The 19,672-nt window shown below is 39.2% G+C and overlaps 1 protein-coding gene across 12 annotated transcripts in view; it reads right to left on the reverse strand.

Moving 5' to 3' along the window:
* The window catches only part of Erc1 (ELKS/RAB6-interacting/CAST family member 1), a 295,346-nt gene that overhangs the window by 42,959 nt on the left and 232,715 nt on the right, over positions 1-19,672 (reverse strand). For 7 of the 12 annotated variants that reach the window (XM_029534691.1, XM_029534687.1, XM_029534686.1 and 4 more), the window contains 2 exons: positions 16,686-16,830; positions 4,379-4,477 (listed from right to left, as the gene is read on the reverse strand). In XM_029534691.1, the coding sequence (XP_029390551.1) occupies positions 4,379-4,477; positions 16,686-16,830 (244 nt within the window). Of the gene's footprint in view, positions 1-2,882; positions 2,950-4,378; positions 4,478-16,685; positions 16,831-19,672 lie in introns of all 12 variants that reach the window. The other 5 variants (XR_003843179.1, XR_003843178.1, XM_029534697.1 and 2 more) reach the window with 1 other exon arrangement.

Consider the following 19,672-nt stretch of genomic DNA (forward strand, 5'->3'; position numbering starts at 1 on the left):
CATGCACACACACACACACACACACACACACACACACACACACACACACACACACACGGTTCAGACATACCATGGTTCACATATGGATGTCAGTAGACAAGTCTGTGGAGTTAGTTTTCTCCCTCTGGCACATGTGCGGTTAGGGAGATAGAATTTAGGTTGTCATGCTTGTTTAGCAAGTATCTTTATCCACTGAGCAATCTTGCTAGCCTGCAAGTTGTTTTCCTAAAGGAAAATATTCCTCAACATACATGACATCAAACTTTCAGTAAAAAAATTGTATTTTGGTTACCACTTAACAACAGCTACTAATCACTTGTCCTAGAACACAGAAATGCCTAGGGCCCCGAGTCACAACTTCCAATCTCCCCAGTCCTACAGTTTTACCTCTGAAATAAACACAATGTACTTAGATGGTATTTGTAATAATAGTAACTAACTTAAAACTTACTCTTCTCAGAAAGAGCTCCAAATTAAGGAGCTTGACAGCAAGAAAATAGTAATAGCAAGCATTGCATAAAGTATAGTGTTTAGGGATGTAAGTAACTTCTGACAGCATCCTACATTAACACAAAGCACTGATAAACAACTAGGTAAAGAAACTCCTACTGAGAGGTAGGTAACCTTACTTGCCCTCGGCCACAGAGTTAAGTGGTGGTGTCACAATGCCTCTAATTCTTATACCATTGTCTCTTAGAGAGGAATTCAAAGTGGAGATAGCATACCAGCCAGCAGGTGTAAGGACTCAGCAAAGACTGCTCAAAAGCCTGCACAGGGAACCTCAGGCTCTGCAGACCCCTAGCCTGGCCCAGCTCAGAACTTTCAGCTCCTCCCAATTCATTATTTATGGCTTCTACTTTAGACTCAATCTTTGTCAGTGAGTGGTGGCTTATAAAATGCTTTAGACAGGACATTAAGTTCTTAAGTTGGTAGGAAAGTATAAACTTCAAATTCAAAATTTTGTTAAGAAAAAAATCCATTCTCTGTAGAGACAACAAAGAAATAAATACAGGAAAGAAAGAAGCCAAGACTTCTGCAGTGCTTTAGGGATTGCTCATACAATTCTTGATTTTGTTTTTGAGACAGAATCTTGCTGTGTAGCTCAAGATGGTCTTGAATTCATAATCTTTCAGCCTCGGATTTCTAACTGCTGGTATTACAGGCACATACCCCAGCCCCAGCCTTTGTTAGTGTTTTTTGATTAGGTAAAATGTTTTACCATATAAAGTGTGTGGCAGAGTTTAGAAAGTATGAAGAACTGTATTGTAAAAACAACAGTTCCAGCAGCCAGCTAGCTGCAATGACACCACGAGAGGCACCGACAGCAGCAGGCACAGTGGGCCTCTAAGAACACAGGTAGGAAAGGGTTAGTGCGAGAGCAGGAAGTCTGGTATAGACCTTGCTCCATCAGAGCAGCACACTTGGAAAGGTAGACTCCAGACCCAGGACATGAGATGGCTTGTGCATTTCTTATCATTGACTAGAAAAGGGCTGTGAGTGAAACACAATTCACGTATATGAGGGCAGGGGTACTCTTCCTGTTTGCCACAAGCCAAGAAGCTACCTTGTCCTGCCAAAAAAATCAAACCAAACCAAACCAAAAAAAAAAAAAAAAAAACCAAAAACAAAAAAAACCCAAAACTCCCAACCAACCAACCAAAATCCTGGAGAAGGTAGAATCATTCATTTAGAAATGACTGCTAAACTATAGCTATTGTGTGGTCCCTACGTGCCTCATGGTAACAAATACATGCCCCTGCAGTGTGCAGATGAACAACCAGGACACAGATGTCCTTTGATTTTTAGCTTTTTCTGATGGGCAGCACGCTTTCTGGTTGCTACTGTACATTTCCCACCTGCTGCTAAAAGTCATACAGAATCCTGGCCACTGAACGACTTACCTTTTATCCTTTTTGGCTGTGTTCAATATTCAGAGGTTAATATGTTTGCATTTTTAAATCAGTTTAACATCAAGACACAGACACTTCAGGGCGAGCAGACTCCAAAGGAGTGAGGTCACCAAAAGCATGGGCAGTGTGTCCAGCAGATGCAAGGACCAGCACGTGGGAGCTTAGTAGTCACAATTATCACTTCCAAGAAACTGATTTCCTTAGACAAACCTCAAGGGCATCAGATCAAAGGAAGATACAGCCAAAGCTGCACCATTTCTTCCAGCCAAATGGTCTGTAAAGGAGAATCTAGACAGTGTCCTGGAAGCTGGTGAACATAGCAGCAGGGTAAGAAAAGAAATTTAAAACATTTTTTTTCCCTAAAAAACCCTTCATCTTTATTCCTTTGTTCCAATTTTTTTTAATTGATATTTTAAAAGTAATGTCAAAAACCCAGGTAGATTCTAGGGACTGGCCCTCAGAATTTTGTGTATTCTCTTTAAGCAGGTAGGAACATGAGAAGATATAGTTCACAGCACAGTTTTTTAAAAACAAATATAAATTAGACTGTATATTCATGATTATCATAAAGTATATTTTAAACATAGGCTAATAACATATCTGTCTGTCCACCCTTCAATCCCATCAATTTGTGGTGAGTTATTAAACAGGACACTGTAAAATCATCAGAGATAGGATGATTTATAAATAAAATTATCAATTTTTGTTATATGCCCTGGAAGTTCTGTCAAAAATGTACAGAAAGAAATTATAAATGTGACTAATAACACACAAAAAGAAAAAAAGACACAAAATCCAAACCCCACTATGTCAAAAACACAGCAATCCACACAAGAGTCATGTGAAAATAAAGGAGCAGAGAGCACACTGGGGAGTTCATGACTGTACAGAGAAGATGTGGAGTGAGCACAGAGAACGAAACATGAAAACAAGCAAAAATCATTCCCATAATTAAGGAAAGCTGTTTCTCACCGTTCTGAACAAAATGGCTGAACTAAGAGCATCTGATTGGCTATGCCCATATACCCTCCTCCTCATCCTATGGGGAGAGATGACAAGGGAACAATGCCCCAGGGCAGCATGGGAATGAAAAAGAGTTGGTTAGTATTAAAACAAAGACACAAACATAATGTAGCAGAAAAGAAGTTCTTGGCCGTTTGTATATTAGGTTCTAGCTCTCTAAACTACAAATTAGTAATGAGTTTATGGTCCATGTCTACTCTCCTCCTTTCCTAGAGCTGGTGTAACATTCTCAAGTCAGAGCTTTTCTGTAGGATCTGCTTGTTGCCTTTCTTCATCTCTGTTTGCCTTTCCCACATCCTATCACCTCTACTGCATATCCAAGTTTGCTGCAAGAGAAAGATCTGACATGTTTCATGTAGAGGCTAGACAGTCTTAATTCAGTAGCAGGAAGCAGGCAGAGCAATGGTTTCTAGGTGGGGGACACCAGGCAGATGGCTCTCCATTTGACATAAGGCTGATTCTGTTTTTCCTCTAAGGTACTAGGTGTGTCTCAGATGCCTTAGTAAAGGCCATTTTATAGGACCATTCCTTCTGACTCTTAGATTAACATTCTGGTTATCAATTGCTACTTTCATCTATATGTTTCTATGGCTTCTTCTAAGACAATGCCCCAGTTGTCACTTGGTGGAGATGTTTAGCAGGGGAGTTTTCCTTGACTTTGCAGCAATATGGTTGTAATTACTTGGCTATTATTTTTCCCCTTAGTTTTGCACTTTCATACATTTTAGGACTGGGTGTGACAGAGATGTTGAAACTGATTTTGGGCACAGAGATATGAAATAATCTGCCCAATCCCCATGAATAGGGATTCATCACATGCAATACATTGGGAGGGCTTTTTTTTTCTCCTTTCAAAATGTGCAATTGAGTATAATTCTCTTCAGTGTCATGACTGTCTCTTTTGCATTAGTAGCAAGCTGAAAGCAGTATCTCTTGAGAATGTCATGCTGGAAGGGTATACGAGGAAATGAAGGGAAGAAATTAAATTTCATTTATCAAACTACTCAAAAAAATTTAATTTTTTTGTGGTCCTGGAGATTCAAATTAAGAGTCTTGAACATACTAGATAAGCTACTGGCCACTGAGGGAAATCCCAGCCTGCAGCTATATACCTTTAACGGACGATGTACAGAGACTAAATACTTTGCAATTCAACAAGAATTAATTTCTCCTCTGAGCCATGCCTGCACTTGAGCAGAGTCTTGTTTTCCTAAAAAAAGGAACCAATTCTTTAATAAGAAAAGTAGGACTCACTCAGTTTTTTTCTCATCTCAAGGCAATTACTTTTAAGATGCTCAGAACCATGAATTTCTTATATTGAAATTATTTGAGGAAAAGCTAAGATTCTTCTAGTTTCTAGCCCAGAATTTGCAATATGTTACTACAACATATGTGGATGTTAAGTGTCCCTTCTAAAGAGATGAAACACTCAAGCACGGTCTTACCTGGTCTGGGGAGGGCTTATGGTTCGTCTGATTGGGACGGGAGGATCTCAAGTGGTCATCATCATAGTTGTCAGCCATTAATTTCATTCGATTTTGTGTCTAAAAAGAAATTCATAGTTTAAAGTGAGATAAGATCCCCATGATATGTAGTAGAGTAACAAGAACCTTAAAGACGCTCATGAGCATGAAAATAGTCCCTTCCAAAATAAAATCAACTAAACACAGCCTTTGGGATGATACTGCCAAGGGTTTAGTCAAAGCAATTCAAATACTGAAGCTCTAATCCCAATGTCACTGCTTCTAGAGACAAGGTCTTTAGGAATGAATTCAGACTCAGTGAAGTCAAAGGGTTGACTCCTACCTTGTGGCTGTAGCTGTGTTCCCAGAGCAAATGAGTCAAAGATCTTCTCCATGTGAACACAGAGAAGATAGCCCTGGTGAGGAGTGCTCTCATCAGGAAAGGAATCAGCAGAGACCTTACCTTGGACCTCCAGACCTCTATCCTGTGAGCAAACAGATAAACTACTATTTTAGCCACCTACTCTATGGTATTTGATGTGGTTACTTGAGCTAAAACAGTCTCAAAGCAAGCCCTTTATATACTACATTTTTTATATTGATAATTAAGACTAGGTTGTACTATAAATGATATTCTGTAACTTTAATATTTTAGTTTATATTTAGGTAGGAGTCATTTCCATGTTCTCTAAGAAATTACTTATTAAACAGCTCATTCAGTTTTGGGTAGATTTTATATATTTAAAAAATATAAAATATATATTTTAAATACTGTATTTGGAAAGAAGTTATTATAAATTAAATAACAGATCATCTAGAAAAATCTTAGAGAATTAAAATGTGTATAACTTACTACAGAAGATAAATGTATAAAATTTAACAGCAACTAATAAGTAATTTAGGTTTATCATTTAGGTTTCAAAAATAAGCAAATGTTCCAAACATTTTTGATACTCTATCTTCACTACAAAGGCGGCCTGACTGTAGGCAACTGGCAAATGAGTGCCTCACAACCATCTTATAATCACTTATTTGAGTCAGAATATACAAAAGTAATATATGGTTCACAATAAAATATTGTTCAAATAAAGTTTTAAAGCATCAAAAGTCTTGTTTATACTTATGGTTTTTAAGTATTTACCATGAACACAATCTGAAGAATAAAGTTAAAGAAAGATCCCCCGTGACTCCTCTTATGAGTGACAATCACTATCAAGGCATTTCCTACTAAGGCATTTTAAGTGGTTGTACTGGCTAGTTTTGTGTGAACTTGACACAGCTGGAGTTATCACAGAGAAAGGATCTTTACTTGGGGGAAATTCCTCCATGAGATCCAGCTGTGGGGTATTTTCTCAATTAGTGATCAAGGGGGAGAGGCCCCTTGTGGGTGTGACCATCTCTGGGCTGGTAGTATTGGATTCTATAAGAGAGCAGGCTGAGCAAGCCAGGGGAAGCAAGCCAGTAAAGAACATCCCTCCATGGCTTCTGCATCAGCTCCTGCTTTCTGACCTGCTTGAGTTCCAGTCCTGACTTCCTTGGTGATGAACAGCAGTATGGAAGTGTAAGCTGAATAAACCCTTTCCTCCTCAACTTGCTTCTTGGTCATGATGTTTGTGCAGGAATAGAAACCCTGACTAAGACAGTGGTTTAAATGAGATGTCCTCCATAGGCTGAGGTATTTGAACACTTGGTCTCCAACTTGAGGTCCTGTTGGGGGAAGTTTAGTAGGCACAGCCTTGCTAGGGTGGGCACTGCCTACTTCCAGTTAACTCTCTGCTCTTTGTTTAAGGTAACAAAAATGATCTGTCAGCTTCCTGTTCCTGCTGCCATGCTTCCCCAACATAATGGGCTCTTATCCCTCTGGAATGTAGATCAAAATAAACTTCCTCCATAAACTGCTATTGGCCATGGTCTGTTACACAGCAGTGAGCAGTAACAAATGTACCAAGTACTCCATTCTGCCTCCTCCTGGTAGTGAACTCATAAGAGGGAACACTCCTTTGATTCACCCTCACCTGGTTCCTATTTCTATATACATGGTACTTTAAACTCCACTCTACCCTGCAGGGTACTGTTAATCTCTAGGAGGAAACACTGTTCCATTTTTCCAGCCATTTGGCTTTGTCAAAATTTGACTGCTTATCTCCAACACATTTCATGGTGAAGTAAAAGCATTTTTATTATTCCCCACCCCCCCAAAAAAAGAAAAAAGAAAAAGAAAAAAGTTATAGCGAGATCCAGTGAATGACGCCTAGGGGCAAGAACTTCAGGGTCAAATTGGCTTAGTTTAAATTCTACTTCCATATACTAGTTATCTATCCTTAGGCATGTTATGAGCTAAATTCTGAACCTCAATTTCCTTATCTTTAAAATGGGGGTAGATCATGGACCTTGACTAAAAGACTGTATAGTACGGGTTGGTTAATTAAGCTAACAGAATAAAAGCGTTTAGAAAGGTGCATAGCTTAAATTCAGTACCTAATAACTTTTTAGGATTATTAGTCTGATAATAATAAACATTAATTTTCATGGTCTCACTCCTAATTTTTTCTGGTTGTATAGAATGGATTGCTTAACCTGTATTGTTGAACACTCAGGTTCTCTATATTTTAATCTAACACATGTATATTTGTCAGTTTGTCCTTCTAGTGTATGGAAGAAAGAGAATATATATCAACAAACTGAGATACTAAATTTTTGTTTTCTAGAATGCCTTCTGATGACCTCTCACATAGTCGGAATGTTTGTTCCTGCTCGAAGTTCACATATTGAAATCTTACCACAAGTGCTGAAAAGATTGAGAGGTGAGAGTTTTTTAAGTCTTAAGTTAGTCTTCTTCTAAAGGTGGCTAAGGGGCGTGCCCATCCATTTTGCCAAATGAGCAGATAGGAATGCACAGCAAGGCAGAGCAAGCACTCCATTGATGCTGACTGTTGAAGCCCTAGCTTAGGTTTCCATTCTTTTGTTATTTATGAATTATAGTTGAAGAATGCAACCATGGGGGTGGGGAGGCTGGGAAGGAAAGGAGATATGGGAGGGGAACATGATTGGGTATTAGGTGGGGGAAAAAATGAATGAAATCACTGAGGGCCAGCAAAAAGAATGGAAACAGACAACCTCGGGAGGTAGGAGGTTGGGGGGACCCTCCAGAATGTACCAGAGACCTGGGAGGTGAGAGACTCTCAGGACTCAAAGAGAGGGACCTTAGATGAAATGATGTACATTGGGGAGAGGGAACTTATAGAGCCCACCTCCAGCAGAAAGACAGGGCATCAAGTGAGGGATGGGGTTGCCATCCCACAGTCATAACTCTGACCCATAATTATTTCTGTCTGAAAGAAGTGCATGGATGGAAATGGAGAGGAGCCTGAGGAAAAGAAAGTTCAGAGACAGGCCCAAAGTGGGAACCAGTTCAAGGGGAGGCCCCAAGACCTGACACTATTATAGAGGCTATAGAATGCTCACAAAAACTGACCTATCATGACTGCTCTCCGAAAGACCGAACAAGCAGCTGAAAGAGTCAGAGGCAAATATTTGCACCCAATCAATGGACAGATGCCGCTGACCACTGTGGTTGAATTAGGGGAAAGCTGGAAGGAGCTAAGGAGAAGGGTGACCCTGTAGGAGGACCAGCAATCTCAATTAACCTGGACCTGTGAGATCTCTCAGATACTGCAACACCAACCAGGCAGCATACACCAGCTGATATGAAGCCCCCAGCACACATATAGCAGAGGACTGCTGGGTTTGGGTTTAGTCAGAGAAGATGCACCTAATCTTCCCAGAGAGTTTAGAGGTCTGGTGGGGTGGGAGGTGGGCAGTGGGGACATCCTTGTGGAGACAGGGGTGCAGGGAGGAGGTATGGGATATGGTTTGGCAGTAGACCGGGAGGCGAATAAAATCTGGAGTTTAAAATAAATAAATGTAAAGGAAAAAAAAAGATACTTCGCTTGAACATACTAGGATAATGACTAGCAAGCTTGCAAGGCAGCTCTCAGAAGACAAGGAAGGACAAGAAACAACAACACAGTCACACCTAAAGAATGACCAAAGCATCTGGATACCACAGTGTGCTAATGAATGTCTGTGTTGATTTTACTGTGAATATGGGCAAGTATTAGATTCCCAGAACATGTTTGGCCATGTAAGGTTCAACATAATATGGTTCCTGCCCCTGGAACAAAGCCAGCTGAGCATGCGCCTCCACAAGTTTTGATGGTTGCTGTGGCATAAGGCTTGTTTGTATAGTAATGTGCAGATTTTCATGTTCCTCCTTCAAGGAAGGTCCTCTCTGCCAAGGTAAATGATTCCATGATCATCAGAGATGGCACAAGACCAGGAGGCAAGGGTGTGGCTGGCCTTCAGGATAACCCTTAAGGCTGTGGGAAAGAACTCTGAAAGCATGAGTTTAAGAGAATATAATTTCTCAAGTATGCAAAATATAAGGATACAATATGAATTGTGTTAAGGAGCTTCAAAGACCTAAAATAACAGAGGCAGCTACATTATGAGTCAGCTTGTCAGAAAAACACAAAGGCAGGCAGATAAAAGGCAGGCACATTCCTGAGTTCAAGATCAGCCTGGGACAGAGCTAGTTTGGGAATAGGCATGTTGGAAATGGTAATCTGAGGATAGGATCCCACCCAGCTAGCTCATTGTCTGTGCTTACAAAGGCAGTCAGATCTGTGAATTCATTTGTAGTGTTAAAAAAATGTGCTTGCTGTCTTTTTTTAAGAATCAGGGGGCTGGGTTCAGGGGATGCTGATTCAAAAAGGGAACCTGGTGGATGACTGAGTTGATATGTAAATAAAAGGCTGGACTTTTGATCTGCAAGAGATGAGATATCCAGAGAGTTCTTTAGAATTGTAAGATAGAGCTGTCTTGAGAGAGTTTTTTTTTGGAATGCTGCCTCAAGCAGAACATCAGCTTGTAATCCACGATTTGACTCGGAGCTGTTCTTTTCTCTACCCCCAGAGACTCATTCTTCAGAACCCTTTTCCAAGATGAGGCTGATTCCTGGCAAACAGGAGCCAAGCTTTTGTACCTGATCTAGGACATGTTTAAAATTAAAAGCAATCTGAATAAAGCATACACTAATCCACTTCTAAGGCAGAATAGCATTTCAAGTGCTTTGAGGATGAGTATATAAGCACAAGAAGCTGACCTGAGTAGAAAGAGCAAGGATCATACACTTGACCCATGTGACAGAAGATACAGCATTTACTTCTTCATTCCTAAAATACATGAGTATGATCAAGGTCTATTAGAAATCTGATGCGAGCCCGTTTCTTGCACAGTCAGGGTGGCCTCTCACAGACATGGAGATGCAAAGCAGCACACACTTGACTCCTCAGGAGCAGCTCTTGTGTGCTGTGTTTCTTGAGGTAAGATAAGAAGGCAAGGGGATAAGCATTCCACTGTCATGGAAAGGATTTTATACCAGATGTCTTCTCTCTTCAACCCTGTCACAGGATAGATGAAATCTAGTTCCAGCAGCAGAAAGAATAACACTGCTTTGAAGATAGAAAAGGAAGGAAGGAAAAAGTAAAGGAAGGAAGCAACTTTATTTAAAATCATAAATGCATACCTACATACTTGTGAGAAAAAGAAGTTCAGTATTTATTCTGTTAGCCTTTTCTTCTAAGAGTCACATGGTAAATAAGCCATTGCAGAAACTATTTCACAGAAAAATACTCAAGCCAAGAAACAAGACGTAATAGAAAAAGAATAGAAATAAGCCTGGTGTTGCAGGAAAAAGTTGAAATCTCTTATTCTTACTAGTAAACTATGAGATATTGTATGCTCTGTTTACTAGACTAAAATATGTATCAACTTCTTCAGAGAGTCCTGAGGGGCATCAAATGAATGACTGTTAAAATAACCATGCTTTGACAGAGAGGTAAGTGACAGCCACAGTTAAGTCTCCAAATGAGACTATGTGGTCTACCTTCTACCTTCTCCTATGTTTCTCCTCTGTGGTGATACTTACATCAGGGTATGATGCCAACTTTGTTGCCAGGAAGAATACTGTGAGCCCCTTGCTTCCTCAGGTCTCACTTTTCATCTACTAAAAAAAAAATCATTATTCTTCAAGCTGTTCAATCTAAGATTTTCAGCTACTCTTGGCTCCTTATTTCCCATGTATATTGGAAATGGAATCACAAAATCTTGTTGACTCTGTTTTCAAATTTCCCTCACTAATTACATAGTTCACTTATGTGACCACTGATATGTTGTCGTACTGGTTCTCTATGTGGCTTACAGTCACTAACCTTCAATAGAAAATCAGGTCTTAAAATGGGGTGTTGTGGCATGTGCTATAATCCTAGTGCTGTGAAAGGTGGAAGCAGGAGGATTAGCTGAGTGTATTACAGTGCTTGCTACAAAGTCTGATGACTTGAGTTTGATCCTCAGTAACCACACAGTGGAAGGAGAGAACTATTTGACTTCTATCCTGAGAACATTATATTATTCCCTTCACATCTGTAACTCTAGCTCACTTTCTTTGGTCTCCAAGCACTAGGTACACAAGTAGTACACAAATATACATGTAGACAAAACATTCATACACATAAAATAATAATTAAAAAAGTTCAGATTTCTTTTTTTCCATGTCAGCACTTAGATCGAAGTTGGTCAGAGAAAATGTTAGATGTTTCTGGGATCAGAAGAGGAAGAAGGAAGAAGTCACAGGATCTCCAGTAAGCAAAGGATATAAACCTGGCCATCAGCCTGACTGTAACTTAAATGAAATAACTTTTGAAATAATTTTGAATTTTTGAAATAATAACTGTGTGAAGTTGGGGGGATTTTTATAGAGTAGAAGGTGAGTAATTGATGCTGGTAACTGGTACAATGGTATATGGTAACAGAAACTGAAGATCTAGGAGTAACTTTGGAACTGGGCAGTAGGCATATCTACTCAAGCTGGAAAGGAGAGCATTGGTGAAAACCCATATTAGTGAAACACAGGCTCCTTAAAGGAGGCTGCCAAGGGACTTATTCTATTAGCCTATTCTTTTAAATATTTATTTACAAGAAATCCCCACAGCGATATATGGAGATATACCTCACCCTATTCAAGAACTTCAGCAACAGCATCACCTGCAGTCATGTTCAAAATACAGGAATTTACTTAAATGAACTGAATGTCCTTGTTAAGGAGTCACCAATCACAACACTGACACAGTGGCTCTGTTTCTTCTCACTACTTCCAGCAAATGTGAAAGAAATTACAAGAACATGGCCTCTCTTGGTACACAAGTGAAAATGAAAATAAAATTATTCATACATGTGTGTGTTTGTGTGTGTGTGTATTAAAATAACACTGAAAGTGGAAAATGAGACCAACACACCATGAAATATATTCTTTTCATCCATAAATTTTAAAAAATTGTTCTCTGTGGTGTATAACTGTTCTTTGGTATCAGTGGAGACTGGTTCTAATCTCTACGACTTCCTCCTCCATGAACACCAAAGTGTAAGGACATCTAAGTCCTTTATATAAAAATTTTATAGTATATGTATATAACCTATGCATAGTCTCATATATACTTTATGTCCATATAAATAACTGATATTGTTTAGGAAAAAATGACAAGAAAAAATTTATATATACAAATACATGCTGGTTTTTAAATTTTGAATTAAATTGGTTTTCTAAATCCACAGACTCCTTGTCTGTTGATTGACAATCAGTGGATCAAAAATACTGGGAAAGACTTTTCTTGTCATCATTTCTGAAACAACAACAAAGAATGAGGGTAAGTCATGAGTCTACATTATGTATGAAGCTTTAAAAGCTTATTCTCCATTATTTTTATTGGCAAAAGACTCCCATTCCAAATTTAATTCATAATGAAAGGCTTTAAACCTGTAAATAGTTTACAGAAAGCTCCATTTTCTTGGCTGGCTAGAAATATTTTTCATCCAACATTATTAATTTTTTTATTGTAGAGAAATAAAATTAATTAAAAATCAGTGACTTTAAAGTTTGGTTCAAATGGGTTTGAGGCTTTGCAGGTTCTGACTCTGTTTTGCCTTCACGATAAAAAAGAAAAAAAATGGCTGTGTGAGTTGTTAAAATGCTGCTGTTTCTGTTGATAGTTAAGTATCACCACTTGTCAAACTCCAAAATCAGCTTATGGGAGCTGAATCTAACACAATACAATATCAAACATTGCAGGTATCTACCACATCATCTTGCCTATTCCACACATACTGTGAAAATGCAGCTAGACAGTAGCTGAGAAGCTCAAAGCCACTTTTCCCTCCTTTGTCCCTTACATCTATTTGATTGCATCTAGATCAAGCACTATAGCTGGATCAAACACTATAACATATTTAAAGTATCGAGATGTGTATTACTTCTGGAATTAAATGAAATCATATTTAAAAATAAATGAACTAAACTGAGAAAAAAAATAAAGTTTGGTTCATATTAGAGCTTCAGTGTTTTTTTTTTCATATACAGTTTTACTTGTGTTTAGAAGAGAACTTTCTATGTACTATAGAAAGCCAACAGTAAATCGGATACATAAGGATCTACATATTTATCATGCTGCAACTTGGTGGCCTTAAAAGTTGTTGCATATTAAAAACCTTGGCCAGAAAAGTCTCCTTCTGTAGTGGGCAGCAGTTAGTGCAGAGACTATTAACTGCTCAATACTGGGAGTATGTGCCCACTCACTGCTCAGCCCTAAATGTGACAACTCCATCATCCCATCAAGGCTCAGGGAGCTTGTGGAGAGGAGGCAAAAAGCATGTAAGAGTCAACGATGAGGCAGAATGCTGTGAAGGGCTGTTGCAGACATGGCATGGCTGTCGCACTCATGGGTTCATTAAACTGAGGTGACCTGCACAGGAACAAACTGACAACAGCCAGCATCCCAAGTAGACTCCATGGAATCGGGGAAGTTATGAGGAGAGTGTGTAGGGGAATTGTCTTAGTCAGGGTTTCTATTCCTGCACAAACATCATGACCAAGAAGCAAGTTGGGGAGGAAAGGGTTTATTCCGCTTACATTTCCATTCTGCTGTTGATCACCAAAGGATGCAGGACTGGAACTCAAGCAGGTCAGAAAGCAGGAGCTGATGCAGAAGCCATGGAGGGATGTTCTTTACTGGCTTGCTTCCTTTGGCTTGCTCAGTCCACTCTCTTATAGAACCCAAGACTACCAGCCCAGAGATGGCACCACCCACAAGGGAACCTCCCCCCTTGATCACTAATTGAGAAAATGCCTTACAGCTGGATCTCATGGAGGCATTTTCCCAACTGAAGCTCCATTCTCTGTGATAACTCCAGCTGTGTCAAGTTGACACAAAGCTATCCAGTACAGGAATCTTGTGGTAGATTATGATCAAGATACAGTATATACATGTATGAAATTGTTAAGGAATAAATCAGAGTCTTAAGAAAAATAGTTGCCTCAATGGATAGGGTCAAGGTCTCAGACCCAGAAGTTTAAAAAAAAAAAAAAAAAAAAAAAAAGCAAGCGCATCTGATAAGCCCCCAAACAATTTTAACAAAGTTCTTCTTAAAACTTAAGAAATCAAACAAAAATACATGGCATCATATGTATCTATCTATCTATCTATCTATCTATCTATCTATCTATCTATCTATCTATCTAGCTATCTATCTAGCTCTCTCTATGTATCTCAGTAGATTTACAACTTTTAGTAGAATCTTCAAGATAGGAAAGAGGACAAACATTTTAGACAGGTAAAATAATCTGCACTTGGGTAGGAAAGAGCTAATACTAAAACTATATTTTCTCTGATGAAAGTAAAGATAAACGTATGCATACCAAAAGCAAAGCTGGAGTAAATGGGGGTGTTCCACACCCACATACCTCAGTTCCTAACAAAAGGGATGCAACCACCTCAGCAAGGACTCTCTTCTGTACCATGAACAACACAGCCTTATACTAGACAGAGAGCTGCTATGAAGACAGACAAAAGGACAATGATAAAGTTTGCTCCAAGGAAGCCTCACAGCCTATGAAAGAAAAGTGTAAAGTCAAAATAAAAAAAACACATTCTACCCATGAGCAGGGAGTTAACTATCTTAAGTGAAGGAGTCAAGAGAGTGGTATACATTTGAGGGCAGATAGTTTGTTTATACATGGAATATGGACAGAGCACTGGCAACTGTCACTGTGGGAACCAGCATTCCAGCAGGATTCAGGAGATATTTGAAAGTATGTACAAATGTTAGTTTTCAGATAAGTAGATGTTTGCAATGTCTACTAGAATCCAAGATGCGCCAAATCAAAGTTTCGGCTTATCTCAAGGTCTAAATCAGTGACTGTCAGAGTAACTGGCTTTATATAATGAAGCAGTAAACAAGAGTGAAGGGAGCCAATAAAGTGTCATGTGTCCTCCTAGTAATTCCCAGGGAGACTAAAACCTGGCAAGTACATAACAGTCAGAACCACATAGAAGAATTACTTGGGAGCCTGTGCTATGGTGATATGGCTCAGCGGGTAAAGATACTTGCTACGAAGCCTGGTAAGCCAAGTTCCCTTTCTAGAAGAGACTCCTGCAAGTTGTCGTCTAGTCTCTAAATGCACACTGTGGCACGTGTGCCCAACAAAACATAACTAATTAATGTAAACTGATGTGTATTTCCTCCAATTGCATAGAAATACTTAGAAACAAATCAAATACCCCTTTACAGTAAGAACTTGGAGATAAGGAAATAACGTGGTATTGAAGGTTAAACAGATAAAATATAACACAATAGGAAACTAGAAAAATGCTCAACTGTAGAGTGGAGACCCCACCCTGACCCTGTGCCAGTCACCTGGGTATAATCCCAAGGGACACCAGGATTAAGACTGTGTAAGGAGAAAGGTAATGCTCAGCCTTTAACAGTGACAGAATAGGCTCTGGATGCAAACAGCGTTAGGATCTGATAGTCAGCTAGCTCCCGGGAACTTCTGGGCATATACACTGCAGCTTTGCACTTAAGTACTAGTCTTCCCAAGACGATCTCAGGTCTCTGAAGAAGCTAATTCATCTTCACACTCCACAACATTTATTTAGAGTTGAGGAAATGAAGCATGGCTATAGTGTGACTTATGAAGTCTTCTCACTATGAGTGGATGCATTATTTATGGCCCTGCGGACCCACTTAGCTTATATATCCCCAACCCATTCATTTATTCCTAAACTCTTAGTCTGTAGTTCTACTGCATGCTCTGGAACTTGACAGCTGTTTACAATAACAAAACAAAGACAAACTACTTACAGGATTTGAAAATGAGATTTGCTAAGTAACCTGAGAGGATGTAAAAAAAAAAACAAACAGTAATAAAAACAATGTTCTTGCTCAGATTTTTAGTATAAACGGAAGGAAATATGTCAGACTAGATGACCTGAAAACTCTTCTGTGATGAAATATCGAGAATGCTGGATAAAACAAATGATCTTGCAATGAATGCAAGTTTTCAGGAGAGGTCTTGATATATAGTTAGCATTTAATAATACTTGGGTCAGTGATGTTAAATAAATTCAGATGAAAGTCTAGAAAGATCTGTTGACAGTAAAGAGTGTGATCCAGGGAAGAGAGATCCTAGAGAGAGGGGTGCTAAGAAGTCTGAGAGTTGGCTTAGCAAGTCATAGAGTTGAAGCTGATTCTGATCTGGCAGCGTAGGCCAGAGGAAAGCTAAGATTCTACTGACTTCTGACACTTGGAGCTAATCTGTTCTGAGTCCATTAATGCTCCAATTTGACCACCAGTGAAACAGAATTTTACTGGTAATATTAAGTCCTCTTGTTAGAAACTATGACAAAAATGTTTTAGACACATCTGGACATGGTAGTGCATCCTTCTAATCCCTGCACTGGGTAAGTTTAGGCAGGGGGACTGTCATGAATTCAAGGCCAGCCTAGGTTCCAAAAGTGAGTACTGGGTCGACCAGACCTGCATACCTTGTCTCAATAAAATGAAAGCAAAATGAACCCTCAAAAGTTGCAAATACAGAGGAAGTAAATGTTCAACATAAAAAGTAGTCAAGTGTGAGTATGAATAAAAGATTGACCAGTGTGACTTTATAATGTTTTTAAAAAACTTTGAGACCTTCCTAGTCCAATTGAGAATTTTGTGAATATTTTTTAGATATAGCCAGAGACCTGTCATGTGTCTAGTTATGAAAAGACTTTGTATTTAGTATCTATCATGAAACCCAGGGTGCTAAACCATCTTTGAGATGGCAGCCATGTCTGAGAGGGCAGAGGACGGGCCTCTCCGGCCTGCCCCTGCTGCCCTTGGGCACGCCTAATACCTGCTGTTTGAGCTGCTGCACCAGGCGGTCCTTTTCCCGTTTCAGTGCAGCCACTTCTTCTTGGGTCTTTTTCTTTGAAGAGGAAAGCTCTAGAAGAGCTATGTTAGCATCCTTTTCGCTAATAGCAGCCAGAAGAGCTTCTTGCCTGAAAAGGGAAGAAAAAAAAAAAAAAAAACCACATGAGCACTGAAACACTTCTTTTGTAGTTCTACAAAGAAAAACCTGGAGAACAAAGGGAAATAACTGAGTTTTATACCATTTTACGGGTGGCAGGAAGTTCATACCACGTGAGTTAGTTCAACACTGTTCACTTGACAAAGAGCATGAAAGAGCCAAGTACTAAGTAGAACTTACAGTTAGGAACTGTAAAAACCGCAGCACAGGACAGCTTCTTAACTCTGTCGGGACTGGGGTAAAAAGTGCATGAACACACTCTCTCTCTCTGTCTCCGCAGGAGTATGTGTGATGTGTGGCCTGATTTCTTTGATGGGATCTGGTTTCTGAGTGTGACCAATGTCTTAAAGGGATGGTTCCATAGTCTGATGCATAGCAGGAGGAATTAAGTAGTTAAAGCATATATGTGACAACACTGTACCAAATAAACAAAAATGTCACTAACTTTTTATATTTTTCAAATTTAGCTACAACTCTATGTAGGAACTCTTTATATTTTATATTTTTATTTTTAATTAAAAAGTAAAATAAGGCCAGGAGTGGTGACACTTGTCTTTAATAATCCTAGCATTTGAGGGGCAGAGTCAAGCCAATCTCTGAATTCCAGACCCACCTGGTCTACATAGTAAGTCCCAAACAGGCAAGAGCTACACAGTGAGACCCTCTCAAAAGCAGAGTCTGTTCTCTCTGTTCATGTGGAGTTTTGGGTATAAAACCATTTTTTTTATTAAAGGTAATTTGCCCACCCAGGGCTAATAATCCATAAATCTCCCCTAGCTTTTATGCAAATTTTAACCCCTACTTCTTTCCTTCATGCTGATTCCTTTAAAACTAACCAACAGCAAAGACTGTGAGGCTGGACCTCAGCCAATGGAGAAAAGAAAACAGTTCCTACCTGTGTTAGAATAAAAATTAAGGGAACTTCCTGTCCTGGTGGTTGCTAGCTTGGTTTGAGTCTTGCTGCACTATTTTTACAGAAGGAACTGCCTTGCCAAGCTACGTTTGCTTTGTTATTGCGTTCCTTTGTGGGACATGCAGATGATTATTCTTTCTTTCTTTTTCTTTGTTTGCATCATGGGAACTGAACTCAGGTTGCCAGGCTTGGGTACAAATGCCTTTACCTACTGTGCTGAACCATGTCTTTAGTCCTGATTTGCTAACTTCAAGAAAGTGGACTTAAAAACACAGCCATTTGTTCCTGGGATGCTGAATATCAGTAAATCAGTTTGAGCTTATTAATGCAAATAAATTTAGGGGTGTGACTTATTGGTGATGGTCTTTATATACTCTTTGAAACAAAAATTTAAATGACTCAGATTACCAGTGGTTTTGTTACAGGCTGATATTGGGGTTCAGTGGATACCCATTGGGATTTCTTATAATGAGGAACTGGATCAGGGACACAAGGAAAGTGGTAGAAGCAGCTAGAGTTTGTCAAGAAAGAAAACATTTCTAAAATAAAGTAGGCCAGAGCTGGTGAAAAGGGCTGAGGCTCAACAGCCAGCCGAATGAAGCATTGAAGCTTTTATAGTCTTGGATTTTGGGATCATTTATATATAATAAACTTATTCTGTGCTTGACGTTACATGTCAGCTTTTATGATGAGAGCTTTCAGTTTCTCTGTGCAAACTTTAATACTGTGCTAATTCTGACCTCACTTTTCACCCTACTCTTTACCACAGTCTGGCTAACTATTCTAGTCTATGTACAAAAAGTAAAGATCAAGGAGGCACATGAAGGGAACTCACAAATAAACTGAATGAACTGGGTGAAGAAATTGTCTACAGGCACAAACCCATCTTCCCTAGCTATAGGTTTTGACCCATGAAATGCTGAATCTGAGAAAGCACTGCTGAAGTTTAACTTTGCTTCTGACTTTTGTTAAGATAATTGAGCTTCAATTGCAGTCATATGGAAAAGTTTAGTGAAGCCACAAACTGGAAGACTATCATTTAAATATTCTAAGATTTTATTTTGGATGAGTAGAGTAGATTTACTAAACTCTGAAGAAGTAATACTAACAAATGTGAGCCACAGATCAGCTTACAATACGAAAATAAAAACTCGTTTAACTAGTTTTTGCTGTTGGAAGAGAAGATCCTCATGGATTCTAGTATGACTTTCTACTGTCTCAACACTGTGAACTCAGAAAAATGGCAGGTGGCTTACACGTCCAGGCTCTCATTAGCACCAAAGCAATCAAGATGGTCTAAATGCATCAACCCGTCATCTGAAACACGTATTTTAAGTGGTGAAATGCCTTTATAGCTGAAGGAGTTCAAGCTGGTTCAACTGTGTACTGTACACTTCCTATTGGTTGTCATCAGGGTCCTTTCAGGACATAAGATGTGGAATGAGAAGCGTGCACTCTCAGTGAGGGTGCTGCATGTCTGTGCACTGATTATAAGAGTCACAGTTGGTATTAGCCAAAGAGGAAATGAGGAATTAATATAAGCAATATAATTATATGGCACCATCTTTATTAGATACAAATTAAAAAATGATAGGGATTTAAGTTTTGTGTTATGAAAAATGCTCATGGGGTGTCAAGCCTGCCGACCTGAGCTTGATGGTAGAAGGAGAGAACTGACTATGGTAGAAGGAGAGAAATGTCTAGTCTCTGGCCTCTACACTGTGCGTGTGTGCATGTACACATACTTATGAGGTGAAATTATTCCACATTGTTGAAGTATTTTGATCGAGTTCCAATTCTTACATAAATGGTATGCTTGGGCAGTTAGGGATAGAGACAGTATTGTTCTCTTGGTTACGTTATAATTTTAATAAATTTGTAATGGATACTATTAATGCCC

The sequence above is a fragment of the Mus pahari genome, chromosome 2 (genome assembly GCF_900095145.1).
Source record: "Mus pahari chromosome 2, PAHARI_EIJ_v1.1, whole genome shotgun sequence".
Taxonomy (NCBI): Eukaryota; Metazoa; Chordata; class Mammalia; order Rodentia; family Muridae; genus Mus; species Mus pahari.